Raw genomic sequence first — 19,527 nt, 5'->3', positions numbered from 1 at the left:
GGCTGTGGACTGCTGGGTAAGAGCAGGATTCCATGTTTGTGCTTCTGTTGTTCACACATGAGAACCTGCTGTGACAGAGTTCTAGATATTTTTCTCATCACCTTATTCTGGGAAGTCAGGTTGAGAAATTATTAATGCACTGAGAAGCAAGCCATGCTGTTCTAGGGCTTCCATGATGGGAATGCAGGCAGAAGAGCCCCAACGGTGAGAGCACTGCAGTTGCACAGGCCTGGGCTCCATTCCAGGTCATACCTCTTGCTCTTTCCATCATCTTGAATTAGGCCATTTGCAATTTTGTGTTTTGGTTTTCTCATCTATAAAAGGAGACTACTGATCTAGACCCTGCCTCGGGAGGTAGAGCACTTACCAGCAGACACAGAGTGAGCACTTGCTAGTTGAGTATGGCTTCAATGGTAGCTTTTGTTGTAGCAGGCACATATACCGCAAGCCTTGTTCTGGGTTCCCAAGATGCTGGTAGACTTAGGAACACACAGTTAAGAAGTTCATTTGGGATATTTAAGAGATCAAATGAATTTTTCTGTGTGTCTCCAGGCCATAGTCTTTCTTTTGGGTTGTAGTTCATCTGGGAAGTGGAGGCTGTATGATCTGTTAGCTTAGTGACCAAGCTCTCACTCACTCAGCTCAAAGCCCAGGTTGGCAGATGCCCCAGTAGAAGATCTTCTTTTTCCCTAGTAAACCAGTCAGTGTGACAGGTGATCAGATTTCATTATAAAAGATAAGCCAAAGCTCTGCTGTTAATTTCCTATCGCATTCAGAGAGCAACTTGAAGGAACACATCTTGAAGTCAGGTAGACCTGGGTTCAAATTCCATGTCCTGCTACTTAGCAGATTTGTGACCTTGACCTCTGTCTGCCTCTGTATCTACCTGTAAAATGAGGCTGGTAACAAAAACCTCATAAGTGCCTCTCCAAGGGAAGCTATTTTGACTGCATTCATATCTTCTACATTTTCGTTCAAACTCTCACTTCAGTCCCAAAACGATGTGAGGTAGCAGCTTAGATATTATTACAATTGCTTGCCCTATTTCATATCTTTTATTTTTAAACATTGGAGCATCTGAAAATTCAGTGCAGAAAGGGAAGCAGATAAGTTATTTAGGACATAATAACCTCTATCCAGTTCTGGGCTAGTTAAGAGAACAATAATAAAGTATAATATCACAGAGCCATGCCACCGAACACAAGAAGTCAGCTGGCCTTTGCCCACTGAAGTGTCTTGTTCCACTGAAGCACTATCAGTTAGTGATAACTTTCTTCTAGGAGTGATAACTGAGAGCAGTTACTTACTGAATTTTTGGTTATCGGATGCTGGGTTGATGCTCTCTATAAGACACCCACAATGTTTGGTAACCTGTATAGAGAACCCACTCTAGACCTCATCAAGGTCCAATGGAGCAATCCTAAGGAAAAATTATTGGAATTCCAACAAGTAATTCCAGTCTACCACTTCCAGTACAAACCACAATAAGAATAAAAAGATAAATACATATCTGTAGCTGCGGGGAGCCAAAGGGTCCTAAGTCCAGTTAGAACAATGGCTAACTAGAGCATTAACCCACAGCCAAACGCAGACTTTATTAATTCATGAAGAGGGGAGTGGTTCAGAGATGAGTGACTACGAGACTGGCAGGAAGTACATGTGTGCTGGGCTGGGTAGGAGGTGAGACAGCACCTCCACAGTAGGCAGAGAGTGAGAGAGAGAGGGAGAGAGGGAGAGGGAGAGGGAGAGGAAAATATATACAGAGAGAGTAATCCATGTAATGCAACTTGAGAAAATATCTTGTGTTTAGAGGTTGGTGTTTCAGCTTTGATGTATAGTCTTCCTGCCCTGAGACCTCACAGCCTCTTTGTTGATGCTCAGTCCCAGCCAACAGCATGGTATCACTCAACCTAGCTCACACATACTACTTAGAAGCTACGGGGAAGACATCACTGACCTGTTGCATTGCTTTAAAGACTACACATCAGTACCTCAGCTAGACCCATTTGCATTGCTTAAAGCCAATTGAGGGGATAAGGAAATATCCTAACCAGCTGTATCCATATCAATATTCTTAGGGCCAGGTTTAGCCAAAATGAAGACGAATCTTCTTTCGAGGAGAGCTGTCTTGGTGGTCCTCTGCAGTCCTGCAATAATAACATAGTGCTGTCACATCAGGTGATGGGCTGGGCACTCAGCTGGTTGTGGCTCAGTTCCTTCCCATGTCTGGAAGTCAGCCAGCTGGATACCATGTCATGGTGGCAGCTGTCCTGGGCCTCCGGTCTCCTCACAGAGCCCTCATGCCCAGGGTATATAGAGCAAAGCACAAGGAGAACCTAGCCACCAAGGTTTTCTTAACAATATCTTCTGCATACGAAAACCTTTGATGAAGTCAGACTTATTAATCTTTTCACTCTTGCTTCATTTTTTGGTGTCATGTCTAGGAACTCCATGTAAACTCAGGCATAGAGATTTCCTCCTGCAATTTCTCCTAAGTTTTGTAAATTTACATAAGAGTTGTGACTTATTTGAGTTCACTATTTTTATAAAGTGTGAGAGTAGGTAAAGGCTAACATACTTCACATGACTATACCCATGTCTGGGGCCATGTCATGAGATGACAGAAAAACAAGCTAATGAAATTACTGGCAATTTCTTACCCTCTTGGGACCATGGCTCTTCCAATTCAGATTTTCTTTTGTATGAATTTCCCTGTGGCCTCCTCATACAAGTGACCAGTATCCTCCACCTTCTCAGACACTGCAAGAGCACTGCCCACATCCAGCCTCTCCCTAAGGGCATGCTCTGGCCTCTTGGCCTTGCTGGCTGCATTGAGTTTTCCTTAGCTGCTCCTTGTTGGTTTCCTTGCCACTACCTCTGGGTGGGCATGTGTGGATTCCTCTCATGATTCTGTCTCCCTGTCTCTCCCCATCAGGGCACCAGTGTAGCAGCTGACCTGTCCTGTGGACATGTTTCTTGCCCCTTAGAATGGAAATGTCCAGTTGTACAAGAGCCTTGCCTTCTCTCTACTATGTAGTGTAATGCCTGGAAAATGGTAGATGCTCAGGGAATATTTGTTGTAATGAGCCAGAAGCTATCTTCCTTTGATGGCCCACAGTAGAGAGGACATCAGGTCCACATAAGGAGACTGAGTTTGGTGGAAAAATCCATAGGGACTCATGTTTGCAACACTTGTGTTTTCTCTTTTATTTAAAGTATGGCAGTTGACAGTTTTCATCACCATTTAGCTCCAGTTCTCCCATATTGCCTGCCCTGGCTGTGGTAGGCTCTCTGTGAGCTATCTCATGGGAAAGGTCTTCTGTAATCTGTATTAGAAGAAAACTTCCCATTTTACAGATGAGGAAGTGGAGCCATTTTCCCAGATCACACAGCTGCCGAGCTTTAGAGCTGCTGTTTGGATTAGGTCTAAGTCCTAAATTCTGCCATTTGAAGATAAAGTGAAATAACTTTGGGACTGGGCTAGTCCTCACCCGAGATCTCTTTAGCTGTAAAGCCCAAACTTATGAATACTATGTTGTCACTACCTCTAAGAAAAGATAATCAACTATCAGAAAAGTGTTTAGTGAGGTATCTGGACTCATGAAAGATCCTCAAAAATACTAAGTGTAGAGATCCTCAAAAATGCTAACTCTAAACATTCCAGAAGCATGGTGTGTAGCAGTAAGGACTACTCAGTTTGCAAAAGTGCAAGGCCACAGTTTAAATTAGCTTAGCAGAAAATGAGTACTTATTAACTAGTTACAAGTCCAAGAATAGGGCTGGGTTCAGGAATGGCTAATCCAGTAATTCAAGTAATGTCAGTAGGACTCAGTGTTGGCTTCATTTTCAGGTGTGATCTGTCTAGTGGATAGAAAAATGGCTGTTAGCAGCTCCAAGTCTGTATGTGCCCTATAAACCCAGAACCCAACATATAAGGAGTCAGCAGCAAGTCCTAGGAAAGATTATGAGCTGTTTTGTCGATAGCACTAGCAAACATTTTAGGGACATTCCAATTGTCCCCACTTTGGGTTCTCAGCTCACCTGATCCAGTGTCTTAAAGTCCACAGATGGATCAAACAACATCCAGGGTAAAGATACAGGACATTTAGTCCACCTGAACTCATGCACTGATTATTATAGGAGGAGTGCAGCTCCCTGACAGAAGAGTGGGTGGATAGACACTCTCAGTCTGTGGCCCCTGGTGTACAGGTGTCTTTAGAAAGGCCTTAGCTGCCTGTTGTGCAGCTTGTTTTGTAAGAAGCCGATAACACCTTGTCCCAGCCCTTGCACCCACTAAGCCACCATACTTCTGCAGAGGCACCCCTGCTTACTGTCACTAAGGGCCAGGAGGCCTGCCTCAGTGTCCTCAGGTGGTATCAACTGCCTTTGCATCCCTCCAGCCCAGGCCATCTTGCTGAGATTGTCAACTACAGTGAATGGATGGACCTGTAGTGAAATTGGCTTGAGTCACCTGTAATCTCAGCACTAGGGAGGCTGAAAACAGGAGGATCACTACCAGTCCAAGCTGCATAGTCAGACCCTGCACACACACACACACACACACACACACACACACACACACACACACACAAAATTGGCTTGAGAGACATTGTAAGGTATCTCTGCTGCTGGGTTCTTTCCCAGCCTGTGAGATAGGAAGTTAGTAGGTTATTTTACATTTGGAAGAGAATTTGATAATGACATTTCCCTCCCCTCAGTACTCATGTCCTTCAACCTCAATTGCCAGGGGCAGACTGGTACCTTTGTAACAGATGAGGAAGGAAACCTGTAAACAGAAGGGGCTTGACCAAGGTTAGATCATGAGACCCTGGGCTGCAGACTCTGCTCTGCTTTGTCCAGTTCCAAAGCCTCAAGCAGCTCTGTGTTCCTGTAAGTGGAGACAAGGACTGTCAGTAAATTTGGGTACTAACCTAGTCATGGCATTATAAAGAAAACCATGTCATTCCTGAAGACCTAAGGTGGGCAGGAGGGGACCAAGGTGGGCAGCTGAGCCCCACAGTACCTCTTCACCATACCCTGCTCACTGTCACACATAGTCTTAGAGTCATGAGGCCCTGCCTGGAGGCCAGAGGGACAGGGCATCCCCTCAAACTAGGCCAAGAGGTCCCTGTCAGACACATCAAAGGTCAGGACTGCTAGAAAGTAAAGCAGGAGCTGGACCAAGACAGGGCCACATGCTCAGCTGATAAAATCTAAGGAATCTATCACCTCGTGGGACTCCAGTCCTGTTGTAGGTACTTATGTTCCAGAGAGGCTGCTCCTTATCAGAGGCCCTGATGGAATTTTCCTGTGGGGATTTTATGGTATAGAACCTTTCTCCCAGAAGAGCCCACCAGTGGCTTCATCTCTCCCATGGGATGTAGTCCTCAGGGACTTTGTGTGAGGCCAGGGCCAACAAGCTCATGCAGAACCACTGACTTCACACAGCCCTGTAGAGCACTGCTTTATTCTCATCATCTCCACAGGGGCAGGAAACCTGGGCCCAGAGAAAGGACGTGATCTGCAGTGGGTCACATGGCTGGTGAATGACAGAGCCAGGATTCCAAATCCAAACTCTTAACGTACTGCACTGAGCCGAGTTAATCCAGGAAGAAGTCCTCGGTGAAACAGCGTGCACAGCATGTGTTTAGGTAGCCCCAGCCTGTGGCAAATGGTCCAGCAATCTGGTCATTAACACTGTCTCTTGTTCACAGATGAGGAAACTTGGGGCAGAGCAGTCACACAGCTAGGAAGCAGCAGACCTGGCTTTCCTGGCTGTGAGATTCTGTCACTGGCGCAGCCTCCATTAGCGTGTGAGCCATGAACCTGTCACCCAGAAAAAGGTTTCAGACCTGGAAGTGCTGCAAGGTCCCAGACCAGGTGCTTCAGAATGTCACAGGTCCTTGGCCCAGAATAACTAGAGTCACTTGAATAAGGAAAGTCTCAGGTGGGGAGAAGGAGAGTCTGTGAGGAGTCCAGAGCTGTCAGGGGAGTGCTGTGGCTTAGGAGATGAGATCAAAGTCCAAGAGGGGACTTTGGGGGGGGGGCCCTTAGATTATAACTGGGAGGCACTCTCCATGAGGCACAGCGTCCTGGGTCTGGTCTCCTCAGTTGGTAGGCATTGCCCTCTGGATGTGCAAGGGCCAGGGAGAGTCTTCTGAGAAGGGGTTGAGCCCAGGGGGTGGTCTGAGTCCCTATTAGTTTAGGGTGTTTATGATCTGACAACTAAGAACAGAATATTTCACTGGGGATTATAGCTCAAATATGTGGATGTCAGGAAACCAAGTATACAAGGCCAGCAGAAGGGGGCCACGTGGGATTCAAGTCCCCCATTTTATCACTGAGCTACATGACTTTGGTCACTGTCCTCTCCACACCTTGTATTTCTTCAATGGCAAAATGGAGATGATGCCTCCAGGCCTTCACAGCAGGGCAGAGAAGACTGACAGCTAATATAAACAATATGGCAACTTGTAGATACTCAGTGCTGTAATAATTACCCTTTCCCATCCTTCGTTCACCCCAGGTAGCTAATACAAGTGAAATATAAATACGAGTTTGATCAATTGGTAGTTATTAACAATTACCAAGAACAACAGGGAAAATCTTTATTTCCTAGTACATATAGAACTGCTATGATTAAAACTTGTTTTGACTGGGAAACTAAGAAAACATGATGAGAAAATTACAGAGACACTTTAGCAGTTCCCTTCCATGCAAGTACATTTATTAAAGGAAATTTTATATATAAACCATTAGGACTCCTTTCAAAATACATGCAAATAAAAGAATTAAAATTAGTCTAAACACTAAAAGGTAGGACTGGGTGGCCTTGGTTTTCCTGGGGTCTGTCCGTGTTCCAGAGAAGAGAACAGCTGGCTCGGCCTGGGTGCAGAGAACAGCCTGAGGTCACCGAGAGACCTGAGCAGAGGTGATGCAGGGGAGAAATGCCTCAGTCTGTCCGTCGCTTCCTTCAACTAGCCATCCATCCGTTCAGTATTTATTGTGTGTCTACTGTGTGTCCAGAGCCACTTTAGATATAATTCATAGATCATTTCAGCTTTGTGGACATTCTGGTGGGAGAGACAGACATGAGCTGGCCAAGTGGATGTGGACTGATCAGGCGGAGAAAACATGGAGAAGGCCACAAGGATAGGTGAACCCAGTATGGGGACCTGAGGGATTGCGCCAGGTGAGAAAATAGCAGGTGGAAGGCCCAGTGGCTAAGAGGACAAGGAAGCTAGTGTGGTAAAGATGAGGAGCCAGCCAGGGCATCAAGAGCCTGCAGCCAGGAAGGCCTGTGGCTCTGCGCAGAGTGAACAAGGGTCTGTTGTAGTCCATTCCCCAGGCTGGGGAGGGTGGTGGCATCGGGCTAGGAGGGTAGGCAGAAGCAGTACCTGACATTATCTCAAAGCACAGCTGATGGAATTTCCTGGATGTGGATGGGAAGGACAGATGAGTTGGGGACGTGTGGAAGTGGTTGGGGTAAGGGTCTAGAAGAGCAGAATTGTCAGTTATTAAAGTGAAGGAAGTGACACTGCATAGACCAGTTTGGCTGGATGTGACTGCCGCAGTCTTTTATCCCTGCACCATAGGGGCACATTGTTAGACTGAAGTAGGACCTGAAGATGAACCTGGCCTGTGAGTTTTTAAGGTATCTGTAATAACTGCAGTTGCCATTCGTTAACAGCCTCTTGGAGACCAGGAAAACTTGCAGATGCCTTCTCTGTCCTCCAGTCCAGAGAACATAGCCGTTAGTGTCCTGGGTCTACTCAGGCTGGACTCCTCCTCCAGGGGTCGCTCTGCAGAGTGAGGCTGTAACCTGTCTTTTCTGTGGGATGAAAGGTCAGGATGACCATTTCTTGCATGCCTCACATAGGAAGTCTATCAGACTCTGCTGAGGCACAGACTGTGGAAGTTGTGCTTGGTTCACTGGGGCAGAGACTGAGCCTCTGATGACTCCCTGATTGGGGGTGGTTGTGGCAGCTACTGGGCTCAGATCTGTCCATGCAGTTCCAGAAGGTGAGTACTGGGCTTTCTCACCCTCATCTGAGGCTACTGTGTCCATACCAGGTCCTCAAGCCCAGGTCAGGCATGGATGTCCTCGTCACCTATCTGCAAGTCTCATCTAGAGTCCTTGCCTGGGTGCCAGGCAGTCACTGTGCCTTCTCTTCATCCTCAGCAGAGTCCTGGGAGGGAAGTTTGATGATCAGAAAAGCTAAGGACTTTTCCTGAGATCACACAGAGCTGGAACCTAGGCCCCAAAGGTCTGCAGCTGAGGCCAGCATCTCCTGTCTAATGCTTAGATTACGGGGCCAACTACTCACCTTCTGAGTTTTCTTGTCTGGCTCTTAAGTATTTATGAATTAAAGACAGTTTACTAAGAGAAAGTGGAAAAGAAATGTATGGTAGGCAAGCTCCACTTGTATAACGCAGATATGTATGTTTACACAAGGGAATACCCAGAAGAACATACATTTTGAATGTGAGGCTTGTGGTTCTGAGTAAAATACTGAGGTTTTCACAATAATCAAGTATCTTTTTAGGAAAAAGAACAGAGACTCTTGCCCCTGCCCATGCTGATGGTATGTCTGATTGAGGGATGTGTATAAATGGGCCCCAGGGGAGGTGCTGAGCAGAAGCCTTTCCCTTCCTGGGTGACCCTGATCCTGTATCTAGGCAGCCAGGCCTTCAGTGTTGTTATGTGTGCCTTATTTATTTATTCTTTTTTCAAAATGTATTTAGTACAGGGTCTACAGGATCTCACTACGTAGATTGAACTCATAGTGATTCTCTTGTTTCAGCCTCCTAAGTGCTGGGATTACAGGCATCACCATGCCCAGTCTCAGTCTCATCTCAGCATGCCCTGGGGACAGGGCCAGGATGGCATTCCAGGGCTCAAACCCCGGCCACTGCACCTGCCTAAGCAGGAACTTTAGTCTACTGAGCCATCTGGTTGGCCCTGTTACCCATTTACAAAGGGATCTTTGGCTTGCAAAGTGCCTTGGCCTCTAGAGTCCCACATGAACTCTGGGAGAAAGGGAAGAACTTCCTGCCCAGGGAACAGTCTTGGAAGGAAACGTAAGTCTGTGTCTCAGGTCTGCATAGCATTATGTCACCACCCTTGACTTCAGCATAGAGAAGTATGGTGGACATATGACCTCTGAAATTGTAAGAGAAGCTGCCATGCTGCTTAAGGCATTAAGTTTGTGGTTGCTTGCACTTGGCATCAATAGGAAACCAGTAGCTACTGGGTTGCTGCCCTTTAGATCCTTAGAAACCCCGTGTCTTCTAAAGCTGCACTTCCTTGGACAGAACTGGAATTTGGGGACAACTGATTACCTCCTCTGGCCTGTGTGCCTTGAGAACAAGGCCCTCTGCCTGGCCCCTTTCATGGCTTTCTGTGGATGAAGGTCGTTTCCCCTTATGCCATCTTAATTCACCAGGCAAGTGTGCTATGCCAAGCCCCACAAAGAAAAGAATAACTCAAGGGCCCATTTGGCTGTGGCTCAGCAAAAACTCAAGATAGTCAGAGTCAGAACTGGAGCACAGCAGGATGCCCGACCTATGGGAGGGGTCATGCTAGGCCCTGGAGCAGGACTGTGATAAACCTTGCCATTCGGTTGGACAGGAGGCGCCCATTCAGAGGATGGACCGAGGGCGCCTGCTGGGTCCAGCCTTATCTCAGAGCCTCATGTCTCCAGCCAGGGCCTATAGCTTGGATCTTGAAAATGCCATCATTCACACAGGCAGTATTTAAAAAAACAAACAAACAAAACAAAACAAAAAAAAAAACACCTGCTATGGCCAGGTGCTTGGAGAAACTACAGAGACACAACAGATGAGGCACCTGCTCCATGGTTTTGATGTGCTAGGGAGACAGAAAAGTTGGCAGGTGATTCGTACTGTACTAGCTCAGGAAAAAGGTCAGGGTAGGATGCTCAGAAAGGGGACAAGTCAGGGCAGGCATAATAGTGAGGAATGAGAGAGGAGGAAGAGGACCCTTGGGAGTGTAGCTACACACAGCAAAATGGCTAGTGTAGCATTTGGTTTTTTGCTTAATATTATAGTTCTGGTCAGGCATGGTAACACATGCCTATGATTGCTGATTCAGGAGGATCACAAATTTGAGCTCAGCCTGGGTCACTTAGTGACTTACTGACACCCTATCAAGAGAGAGAGAGAGAGAGAGAGAGAGAGAGAGAGAGAGAGAGAGAGAGAGAGAGAAGGAGAGAGAGAGAAGGAGGGGAGGGAGGAGAAGGAGAAGGAGAAGAAGGAGGGAGGGAGGGAGAGGGAGGGGCAGACAGACTGACCTCAGTGGGAAAGCCCTAGGTTCAAGCCCCACCTCCCCCATGGGGGGGGGGGGACTTGAGATCCCAGCAGATGGCAGATGTTGAGGTAGGATTATGACCTTTTGTTTAGCGCTTTCCCACATGTTACCATAGCCACTGAGCATCCGTATGTCCAGCCCCTGGAGGTGCTTGTAGCAGTGCCTGAATCCTCCTACAAACTGGAGTGGTGGAGGTCGGTTCAAAGCCTGGACCAGCCCTAACGCCTGCACCTGCTCAGCAGTGTACTCTCTCCAACTTCACGGCACTCACCCTCTGTGCATGTCGCAGAAAGGAGGATAAAGCTGCTTAGCATATACTCAGGGCATGGCATTTTTGATGTCTTATGTGCCACTCACAGAGCCAGTGGAGTCCCAAGGCAAGATCCACCTGGCATTTAGCCTGAGGTCTGAGGGGACCCAAGGGTGGGGACCTCTGTGTGTAGTCAGGCTCATGAGGGAGGAAGGCACAAGCACTGTGCCTGTGCTCTGGGCCAGTGCACTGGCCTTGGTTCTTGTGGCCACATAAACTGACACCTAAGAGCTTAGCACTGAGGCCACCAAGCAGGCCAGGACCATACCCTACCTTCACCTGCCTCTGTAAGTAAAGCTCTGCAGGATGCCATTGGCTCCCATTTATCTGTGCAGCATTCACAGCTCCTTTCTGACTAGCAGAGCATAGCAGTGGGCTGCAGCAGAGACTGAAGGGCCCCAAAGGCTGAAAGGTTTATGACCTGACACTTCATAAGCAGATTTTGTCAACCCTTTCCCAGCATGTAAGGGCTGGTCTATATGGAGCGTTGTAAAAAAATCTCCATGATACATCATTAAGAGGGAGAAGCAGCAGGCAGCATAGTGCATAATTTTCCGTTTTTAGAAATAGCAAACCATTTATATCCACACACAGCTGTGTATACATATATACCTCTAGATGCAATAGAGAACTCCAGAGATACTATACATTAAAAATCATTACTGTGGCTGCCAGAGGACAGGGCTGGTGAGACTCACTTTTTATACATCTCAACACACTTTTTTATTGTGCACTACTTTCTGCATTAACCAATTCCAGAAAATAATGAAATGATAATGCATTTCAAACAGTACGTCAAGGCTGAAGAGCTGAGATAAGGAAGATGGAGGAAGGAATCTCCCCTGCCATGTTTTCCTCACCTATTAAAGATGATGGAGCTATGCTTTTTATCCAGGACCTTTTTCTGTGTGAATAATCTTCTCATAATAGACCCTGAGGGGAACCCTGTGAAGAAAGCTCAGCATTGCAGTCATACTTCAGTGGAGAAACGTTTGTGGCAGTGAAACGTCTGTGGCTGGCAGGCTTAGGGCAGTGACAGCACTATTGATGCAAGTGCCTCCTTGGGCAAGGGGGCCTCTCTCTGTGAGGTGGGTGATCTGGAAGGAACAGATGGGGGCACACAGCTTCCCAGAAGTGCCAGCACTCCACCCCCTTCTCACACTTGCCAACCTGCATGAAATGACTGTCTGCCCATTTGCCTGCCTCCAAGGATAGTTTAGAGCTATTTCTCAAAGTTCATACAGTCTCAGGTATTTGACCAATTTGCCAACCCACCAACAAGCCACCATTGAAACCTAAGAGATGGAGTTTTCACTTTAGCTTGTCTTTAAATTTCCAGATTTTTCTGCCCAACTGTCCTACTTTAATAGAACAGAGGCCACACCCTCCCCAGTTAATTACCTGAATCTTTGGAGCCTGGGCTCAGAGGCAGCCTTAAACTTCTCCAGGTGGTTCTAAAATGCAGCCTCCGGGGTTGAGAAGCCTGACTCTAATGAGGTGAAGGCAGATGCCAAGGTTGGAGTTGGCCCAGAGTGAAGAGCACCTCAGCTACCTACTGGTGACCTGGCCCAGCTGTATCGTGAAGCTCAGTTTCCACCTCTATGAGAGGGTGACACTACCAACCACCCTGTGTCACACGGCCCATGGGGCTGGGCCTACTGGCGTAGGTGAGGGACTAGCCTGCTCAATAGACAGACAGCGCTGGGTGCCTCCTAGCTGCCGCCGGGAGCCCCTCCCTTGCAGCTCACAGGCTGTGCTGTCGGGCTCCTGCACCCACCGCCCAACTCCGGCTCAGCTTCAGTGGCCTTTGGCCTCACCACTGCCTCCACAGAGAGGTGCGCCCCTACCGTGAATTTATATCTTACCTCAGAAGTCACCATATTGTAAAAAGCTTTGACCAGGCTCCCCCACCTTGTAAATATCCCTTATGGCATGCACCTCCTCATCCTGGGTGTTGCCTTTTCTACAAAATCTGATGGGCATCTGCCCCCCTTGCTTTTAAAGCTGCAGCTAAAGAGAAGGTTAAAGCCCATGGCTCAGCACAGAGCAGGAGTGACGAGGACAGTGTTGGCCATGTGAGGCTGGAGCAATAGCCATGGAGCAAAGGAAACAATGTGTGTGTGTGGCACAATTACGCTCTCCCTGCATTGCAGGGTAGCACCATCCTTACAGGCTGGAGAGGGCTTGCCCGCGTCCCTGTCTGCAGTGGCAGCTGCTTTCCTGTCGAGTACGTGTTTGGTACCTACTCTCAGTAATCTGCTCAAACAGAGCAAACAGCTTTTTACACAGTGCTGTTAGGAGCTTCCTGATCGTTCTCTTGGGGTCAGTTCCACAAGAAGCCCCTATGTTGTATTTTTGTTACACATCTTCATATAGGACTTTAAACACTGTCTTCTCCAAAGCACTTCTCTTCTTTGGCTTTGAAATGTGCCTGTTCTGGGTTATCAGGGCAAGCAGGGCAAAACAAGCCATGGTCAGTGCATTCTTTCATAGCCTTAAAATGGGGTCTGGAACAGTGGCCCCAAACGCTATCTAGTTGGGCCCTTCCAGTACTTTCAGAAGACAAAGTTTACACAACAATACAGATTTCCCATTTCTCCAACTCACATTGACCAGAGCTGGGTCACAGCTGTCTGCTCTCCTGTGACTATTCTTGTTTACCCACCCACCTGACCCTTATCTTTCCATAGTCATTGGCGTTGGAACCCCAACCTAATCCTATTCTTCCTCCTATCTTACAGTGACATCACCCCTCCTGGAGAGCCTCTGAACAAGAACAACCGACCCAAAGTGGCTTCCCGCTTCCCCAAGTTGTCCCGCGGCCCTCCGAGGGAGACGCGCAATGTGGAGCCCCAGAGCGGTGACCTCTGACCTCAGCGGAATCCTGCACCCTGGCTGCTCTGTCTGGCCTAGCTATGGCAGCTGGCCCTGACGCCTTGGTGTGATGCCTGCATCCACCTGGTGAACCCCAGAGAGCTCACCTTCCTGCGGGCCACATGCCACCCTGATTAAACTGCTTGGTCTCAGAGCACCAGGTCCCTGTCCGTACAGCAAGATCACTCCTCACTGCAGACTGGAACATGTGGTCATTACTCACCTAGGGCAGCAAAAGCTGCCCATCCCATTCCTGCAGCTTGGGACCAGCAGCAGGCTAGGCTCCCAGTTAGACTGGGAACTCCTGGCTGAGATGCACAACTCCAGTGACTCTCCAGCAAGGGGGGAGAATGACTGTTAGCCTTTCTTGCTCTTCTTAATGTACAGTATTTGCCTCTATGACCCATGCACAAATGGAGGGACCTTGCTCCTTTCCATTTCACGCTGCACCATGGTCGGCTGGCACCCAGTCGCATTTCCACTGTGGCCCTCACTGGCATCTCTCCTCCCGCAGACATTCCCCATGGCTTTATGAAGGAGCCTTCAATGACATTTCTCTCTGATTCTTAGAAAATTTCCCCGCCCTCTTTGCCTTTGGCCTCTGGAAGCACTGGCCATGTAGGAAGCCCAAGCAAGGCTTATCAGGGGCTCGCAGGCAGGTGGAAACCCTGGCCCCTCTGAACATTGGTGGTGTTGGCCTCAGGTCCTGAGGGACTTGACTTAGGGAACCATTGTAGAAGGGTCTGTGGGCCCTTAGGCTTTCAGACTCAGCTCCTGTCCAATAGTTCATGGTTACACCCTCAAGTCACATTGACCATGTATCATCTGTCTCCAAACAAGCTCCCAGTGGGTATAGAATCCTGTCTTTAAGAGTATTCATTCTGTTCCTCCTGCCTTAGGGTAGGGTGTCATAGGGTGTCTCAGAGCCAGGAGAAGGAAGAGGACCACCATATGGCAGCCTGCACACCCCTTGGACCCCCCTGGTCAGAGGGTTTCATGGACCCCAGCTGGTGGCTGCTTAATCTACAGTCATGAAACTGCTCCTACCTAGTCAGAAGCCTCCTGTATGGCTGAGTGCAGCTGAGAGGATTTGCAGAATGGACCATGAAAAAAATCATGTGTGTTCATCTTTCCCAGTGGCAGGTGGAGGTGTGAGGAATTCTATGCATGAGGTGACCATGGAAGCCACTGCAGTTTGCACTAGAACTGCTCCAACTCACTGTTTGACATCTTGGTGAACCACCTGGTGAGCATGGAGCATTCCTAACTCAAGGAAAACTTGGGAAAGAATCACTTGGAAGATGGGCACTTCCTGGTCCCCCAGTCGCCCGAGGGAAGCTTCTCCAGACAGGGCACACTCAGGTCACTGCCACACAGTCCCGCAGGGAAGCAGAGGAGGTGCCATGGGCTCTCGGCTCCTCAGGCCAGATGAAGCAGAGTGAGCCTGCTGTTCCAGTGGCCGGCTGCGGGGCACGGGCTCTTCCGGAGGGAGCTCTGCCTTTTGGAAAGCAATGTGTTCCTCTCCTAATCAGCCCAAATAGCTGGTGTTTGCGTTTGGGCACCAAGCATTGATGGGGCTGCTGTGCCCTCGACTGAGAATACACAGCCTTCCTGAACCAAACAGCCAGGCTCAGGCCGCCACCTGCAAGACTGTCTCAGAACTGGCCTCTGAACAAGAGCTGTGCTGAAACCACTTCCCTGTTCTATGTGCTCCACTAGGGAGGAGAACTCGCTATCCCTGGGGTCCCCCCTGGTCCCAGGGTCCAGGTTAGGACCCAAAACTCACCTTCTCCAGCTACCCCACCAGTGAGACTCAACACCTTCTAGACCCTGGATTAAAAGAAAAAAAGAAAAAAAAAAAAAAAAAAGAACAACCAAAGATACCAAGAGCTACAATCAACTCCACCTCCTTGCTTTATAAAGCTTATTCATAGAAAACTTGCTGAGCCCTCCTACTATGCCGAATGGAAAAGCACATTCCCTGGGGCCCCATGGGAATGCTCCAGCCAGCCACTAGCTGTCTGTCCCTCCTCTTAGATCTCCCAGAGGCCCTAGCATCACTCTCAGGCTGTGGGTTGTCTGCCCCCTGTCACTTTACTTCCCAAGTGCTTGGCCTCTGCCCAATGTGCATGTATGTGACTCCTGTGGAGCTGTTGAAACAGTGGCAGGTCTGTTGTACCTGTAAAACAGCAGGCAGCCGAAAGCTGTTTACATCTGTCCACCTGATACCAGCAGGCCACTCATTAGGTTCCAGGTTTGGGCCCCAGAGCGAGGAAATGGGAACAGAGACACAACCCTCGCCCAGTGGGTGCCACACAGGGCCACCTCTGGGGCTTACTTTCCTTACCCTAAACCAGCTCAGTAGCCTTGGTGGCTACCACATTGTCACTGAGTTCACAGGATGCTTTACTCATGTGAGGACCTGGTTATGCCATTACAGGCCTTGGCCCCACAGCTCCATCCGCCTGTGCCACTTAGAGCTGCTGGCCAACCTGTTGTACAGAGGCCAGGCCTGCACTCCAGAGGCCAGGCACACACCTTCCTCCAGACCCACCTCTCATTGTCCAGCCCTTCCACACACACCCTGACCCCAGCCTGACCAGCTCTCCGGAAGCTCCTCCAGCCCTGATGTGCAACCAGTGGCCAAGACAGGGCTGGGTCAGTAGCCCCTGGCCCTGGCCCAGCCCCAGCATGTCTGACTGTGTCCCCAAAGGGGTGAACTTGGGCCCAAGTCCCAATCCCAGTGGCAGTGACTGTCTTGACTTCTCGGTGTCACTCCAAACGATGCCAGACGTGGGCCACCTCTGCAGCCTGGAGGCTCCAACCTGGCAGATGTGTGCTGATTTCCGGAGATAGGCACCTCCTTACAAACAAGGTCTATTGTAATGAACATTTTTCAAAATATTGTGCATTGTTATTAAAACTAATGTTAAATATTTGCTGTTCAGATTGGCTTCTGTGCTAATTTTGCAGAACTGTAGCACTGTATATTTTATCTAACATTTCTGTGCCAAAAAGTTCATTTTACTGTTTCAGTAACACATGGTCTTGATTATGTTTCTGAAATAAAATTTCAGCTCCTGGATTGCTAAGAATGAGGGTTCAGCATCATGGCTCCTGCCTCCGCACAGCTGGACCCCAGGGTTCGGCCCGTGGGTCGCCCCGTGCTGCAGTGCACCAGCAAGCTGTTTTTAGCATGAGCCGTCGTGTGTCATGGGCCTGATCACAGTAGCTTCGGATTCATCATGGATCCCTTACTTTTGTTCTTAAGCTCTAACAACCAAGTTCAATGGGCTTCCTTGTACCCAAAGTTTTTACAGAAGTCAAAAAGGAAGAGGATTTGGGTTTCCTTGGAGCGGGCTGAGCTGTGCTGCAGATGAGCGTCCCCACTGATCCCTCCTTTTTCTGCCTGGGAGCCACTGGTTGCCTGCCTCCCTCTCCCAACTCTCAGCAGCCACTCAGTTGCTTTTAGATCCCTGCTTCAGGAAAGAGGACAGGACATAAGATGACATGTTTATCATCAGAAGTTGCTGACCCTCAAGAAAGGAGCCCAGAGGTGTGGATTTCCAGAGTCAGGGAAGAAGATTGGCCCTTATCATCCTGGAATAAAGCGTTAACCTCTGCAGGGGCCCCGGCTTCTCAGCCCTGGCATCAAGGAAGGCCGAGAGCGCGCTGCGCCTCACTGGTGTGACCTGAGCTCTTGGAGAAGCCAGCCTTTCCATGTGGCGCTGGCCGTGCTGAGCAGGGAGTCACCTGGGAGGACCGGGGAGGCTGCGCCAGAGCCTGAGTGGCCGGCAGGCAGGACCTGGCCAGCCACAGGTGCAACTGGATGTGTAGTACCCTAACTACCCTCTTCTGTTAAGGTTTACATAATAGAATTTTTAAGCAAATATGTTTAATTTTCTAAAACCTCTTGTATTAAAATTTTCTTTTGGAATAAGCTGTGGTAATTTTGTTACAATCTGGTTGAGATAAACCTCTTTACAGTGACAAAATAAAATGGCAACATTTTATAAATTAGATACTCAGTGTGCAGTCACTTTTTTTTGCCTTGATTCCACAACAGTTGGGGATTTGGGTGAACTTTTAACATACATCATACAAGGTTGCTTCCCAAAAACTCATTCCCATCTCACAGCACTGTGTACCACAGGACTCAGTCTAACGGCAATCTTGTTTGAATTAAATAAAACACAAAGCCGGTTTGGAGTTACTTCTGTCATAGGCAGATTGGAATGGATATATGAATTCCAAATTCCATACTGCAACACTACCTTTCTTGACGGGCTCCTATTCACTCACCACCTGGTCAATGCCAGGTGCTGGGCACAGGGTAGGGAACAGGACAAAGAGTCCCCACATCTCAGATTTACATTCAAGGTGAGGCAGATAGAGTGATTTGAGTCAAGCAAGATAGTGAGAGGGGAGTGAGCACAGCCAGGGATGGGGAGGGACAGCGGGGCAAGCGGCTGGGCGTTTGTGCTGTGGGCTTTGTGAGCAGATGAGGGTGCTTCGCCATGTGCCTGGCCTTCTCTCACCGGATTCTGCATCACCAGAATGGTCTCCAGACGTAGCCAGGTTCTCTGCAGGGTACTAGAGATCTTTGGGCCAAGGGACTCTGCCAAAGTGACACAAACCTGAGACCAGAAAGGTAAGGGCTGTGCTGCCCTCCGCCAGCTCAAAATTGAGCAAGATAATCTATATTTTAACCTAATCATGATAACCAGAGTAAAAAAACTGTCATCAAGATTAGAATAAACCAGGTGCAAGTTGGGCCCAGGCAGGGGTGGGATCCCTGGTGGCAGCCTTGGGAATCCAGCAGACGGTTAGGGGGGTGCGGACTTCAGAGTAGCTGCTGGAGCCCCGCGCCAGCACCCCCACAGCCTCAGCTCTTCCTCTCCCCCTCTGCCCAGCAGTGTGCAAGCAGGTGGGTCTCCATCTAATCAGGTTGCTCAGCTGAAGGACAGGGAACCAACTTGGCCTGGGTCCCCAGCTCCACCTAGCCAATACCCATTTCCCCTGCCCCCTAGGCTCTGATGTGTACTGAACAAATGATCTCATCTCCTCAGAGGCCTCTCCTGGTGTCCCAGCCATTTCTACGCAAAGTGGCCTTGCAGGACAGAGCTCCCTGGCAGACCTCCCCCTAGAGGTCCTGTCCCCCAGCCCATTTTCTGCCTTTGGGCCCCATTACTCACCACCCTGTAATGAGTGAACCCAAGGTCTTTACACTGAGTTATATCCAACTCTTTTTATTTTTGAGACAGAATTTCATTAAATCATTAAGATTCCCTGGCTGGCTTGAACTAGAAATCCTGCCTCAGCTTCCCAACATGCTGAGATTAGACATGTGCTATCATAACCAGGGTTTCTTATTTCATATCACCCACCTTCTTAAAATCACAGGCTTACATGTTGGGGACTTAGTCCCTGATGCACCTGTGTTGGGAGGTGACTTTGCTCTCCTACCCTCTTGCCCAGCCCTGGGCTGATGCAGCACGAGGACCCTCTCCAGCTGCAGGCAGAAGGCTTTTCTCTCCCAAGCTTATGCTATTTAGCACAGCCATCGCTGCCTCAGTGTGACACTGCTCCAGGATGTGAGCTGGGCCATTTGCTTCTCAGTCACTGGTGACGAACACCCATTTGCCGCCCCCCACCTCTCCTTCCTGGGTGCTATCCCTGTGCCACTCCTACCCCTTCCTGGCCCAGCAGCAGCTCCATCCATTCCAATATTCCCATGGCAACTACCCTGAGACCTGCAGTCTGTTGTCCCAGGACTTCACCTTAATCCCTCCTGCCAGGTACTCTTCCAGCCTGGCTCCAGAGCCTCTGTCCAGACATCCTGGGCTCCCCCACCTCCTCTGGCCTTGCTGGGGACCATCCAGTCCTGCATGAGCCACTGTGTCCCCAGGGCTTCGCTTCAATGGCATTCCCGCCTCAGCTTCCCCTGGCGGGTCAACCCTTGTCCCTTAACTCTCAGGGCTGCACGGCCCCAGGACATATCTTTGCCCTCTGT

General features: G+C 49.1%; 1 protein-coding gene across 2 annotated transcripts in view; it reads left to right on the top strand.

The window, feature by feature from the left end:
* Positions 1–17,528, top strand: part of Snx29 (sorting nexin 29) — a 626,724-nt gene extending 609,196 nt beyond the window's left edge. For both annotated transcript variants that reach the window (XM_023704394.1, XM_023704393.1), the window contains one exon: positions 13,382–17,528. In XM_023704394.1, the coding sequence (XP_023560162.1) occupies positions 13,382–13,511 (130 nt within the window). In that variant the 3' untranslated portion in view covers positions 13,512–17,528. The remainder of the gene's footprint in view (positions 1–13,381) is intronic.
* The last annotated feature ends 1,999 nt before the right edge of the window (positions 17,529–19,527 follow it).

The sequence above is a fragment of the Octodon degus genome, unplaced genomic scaffold (genome assembly GCF_000260255.1).
Source record: "Octodon degus isolate 3935 unplaced genomic scaffold, OctDeg1.0 scaffold00195, whole genome shotgun sequence".
Taxonomy (NCBI): domain Eukaryota; kingdom Metazoa; phylum Chordata; class Mammalia; order Rodentia; family Octodontidae; genus Octodon; species Octodon degus.
Note: the sequence above shows the minus strand (reverse complement) of the source record. Positions and strands in the feature narration are given on the sequence as shown.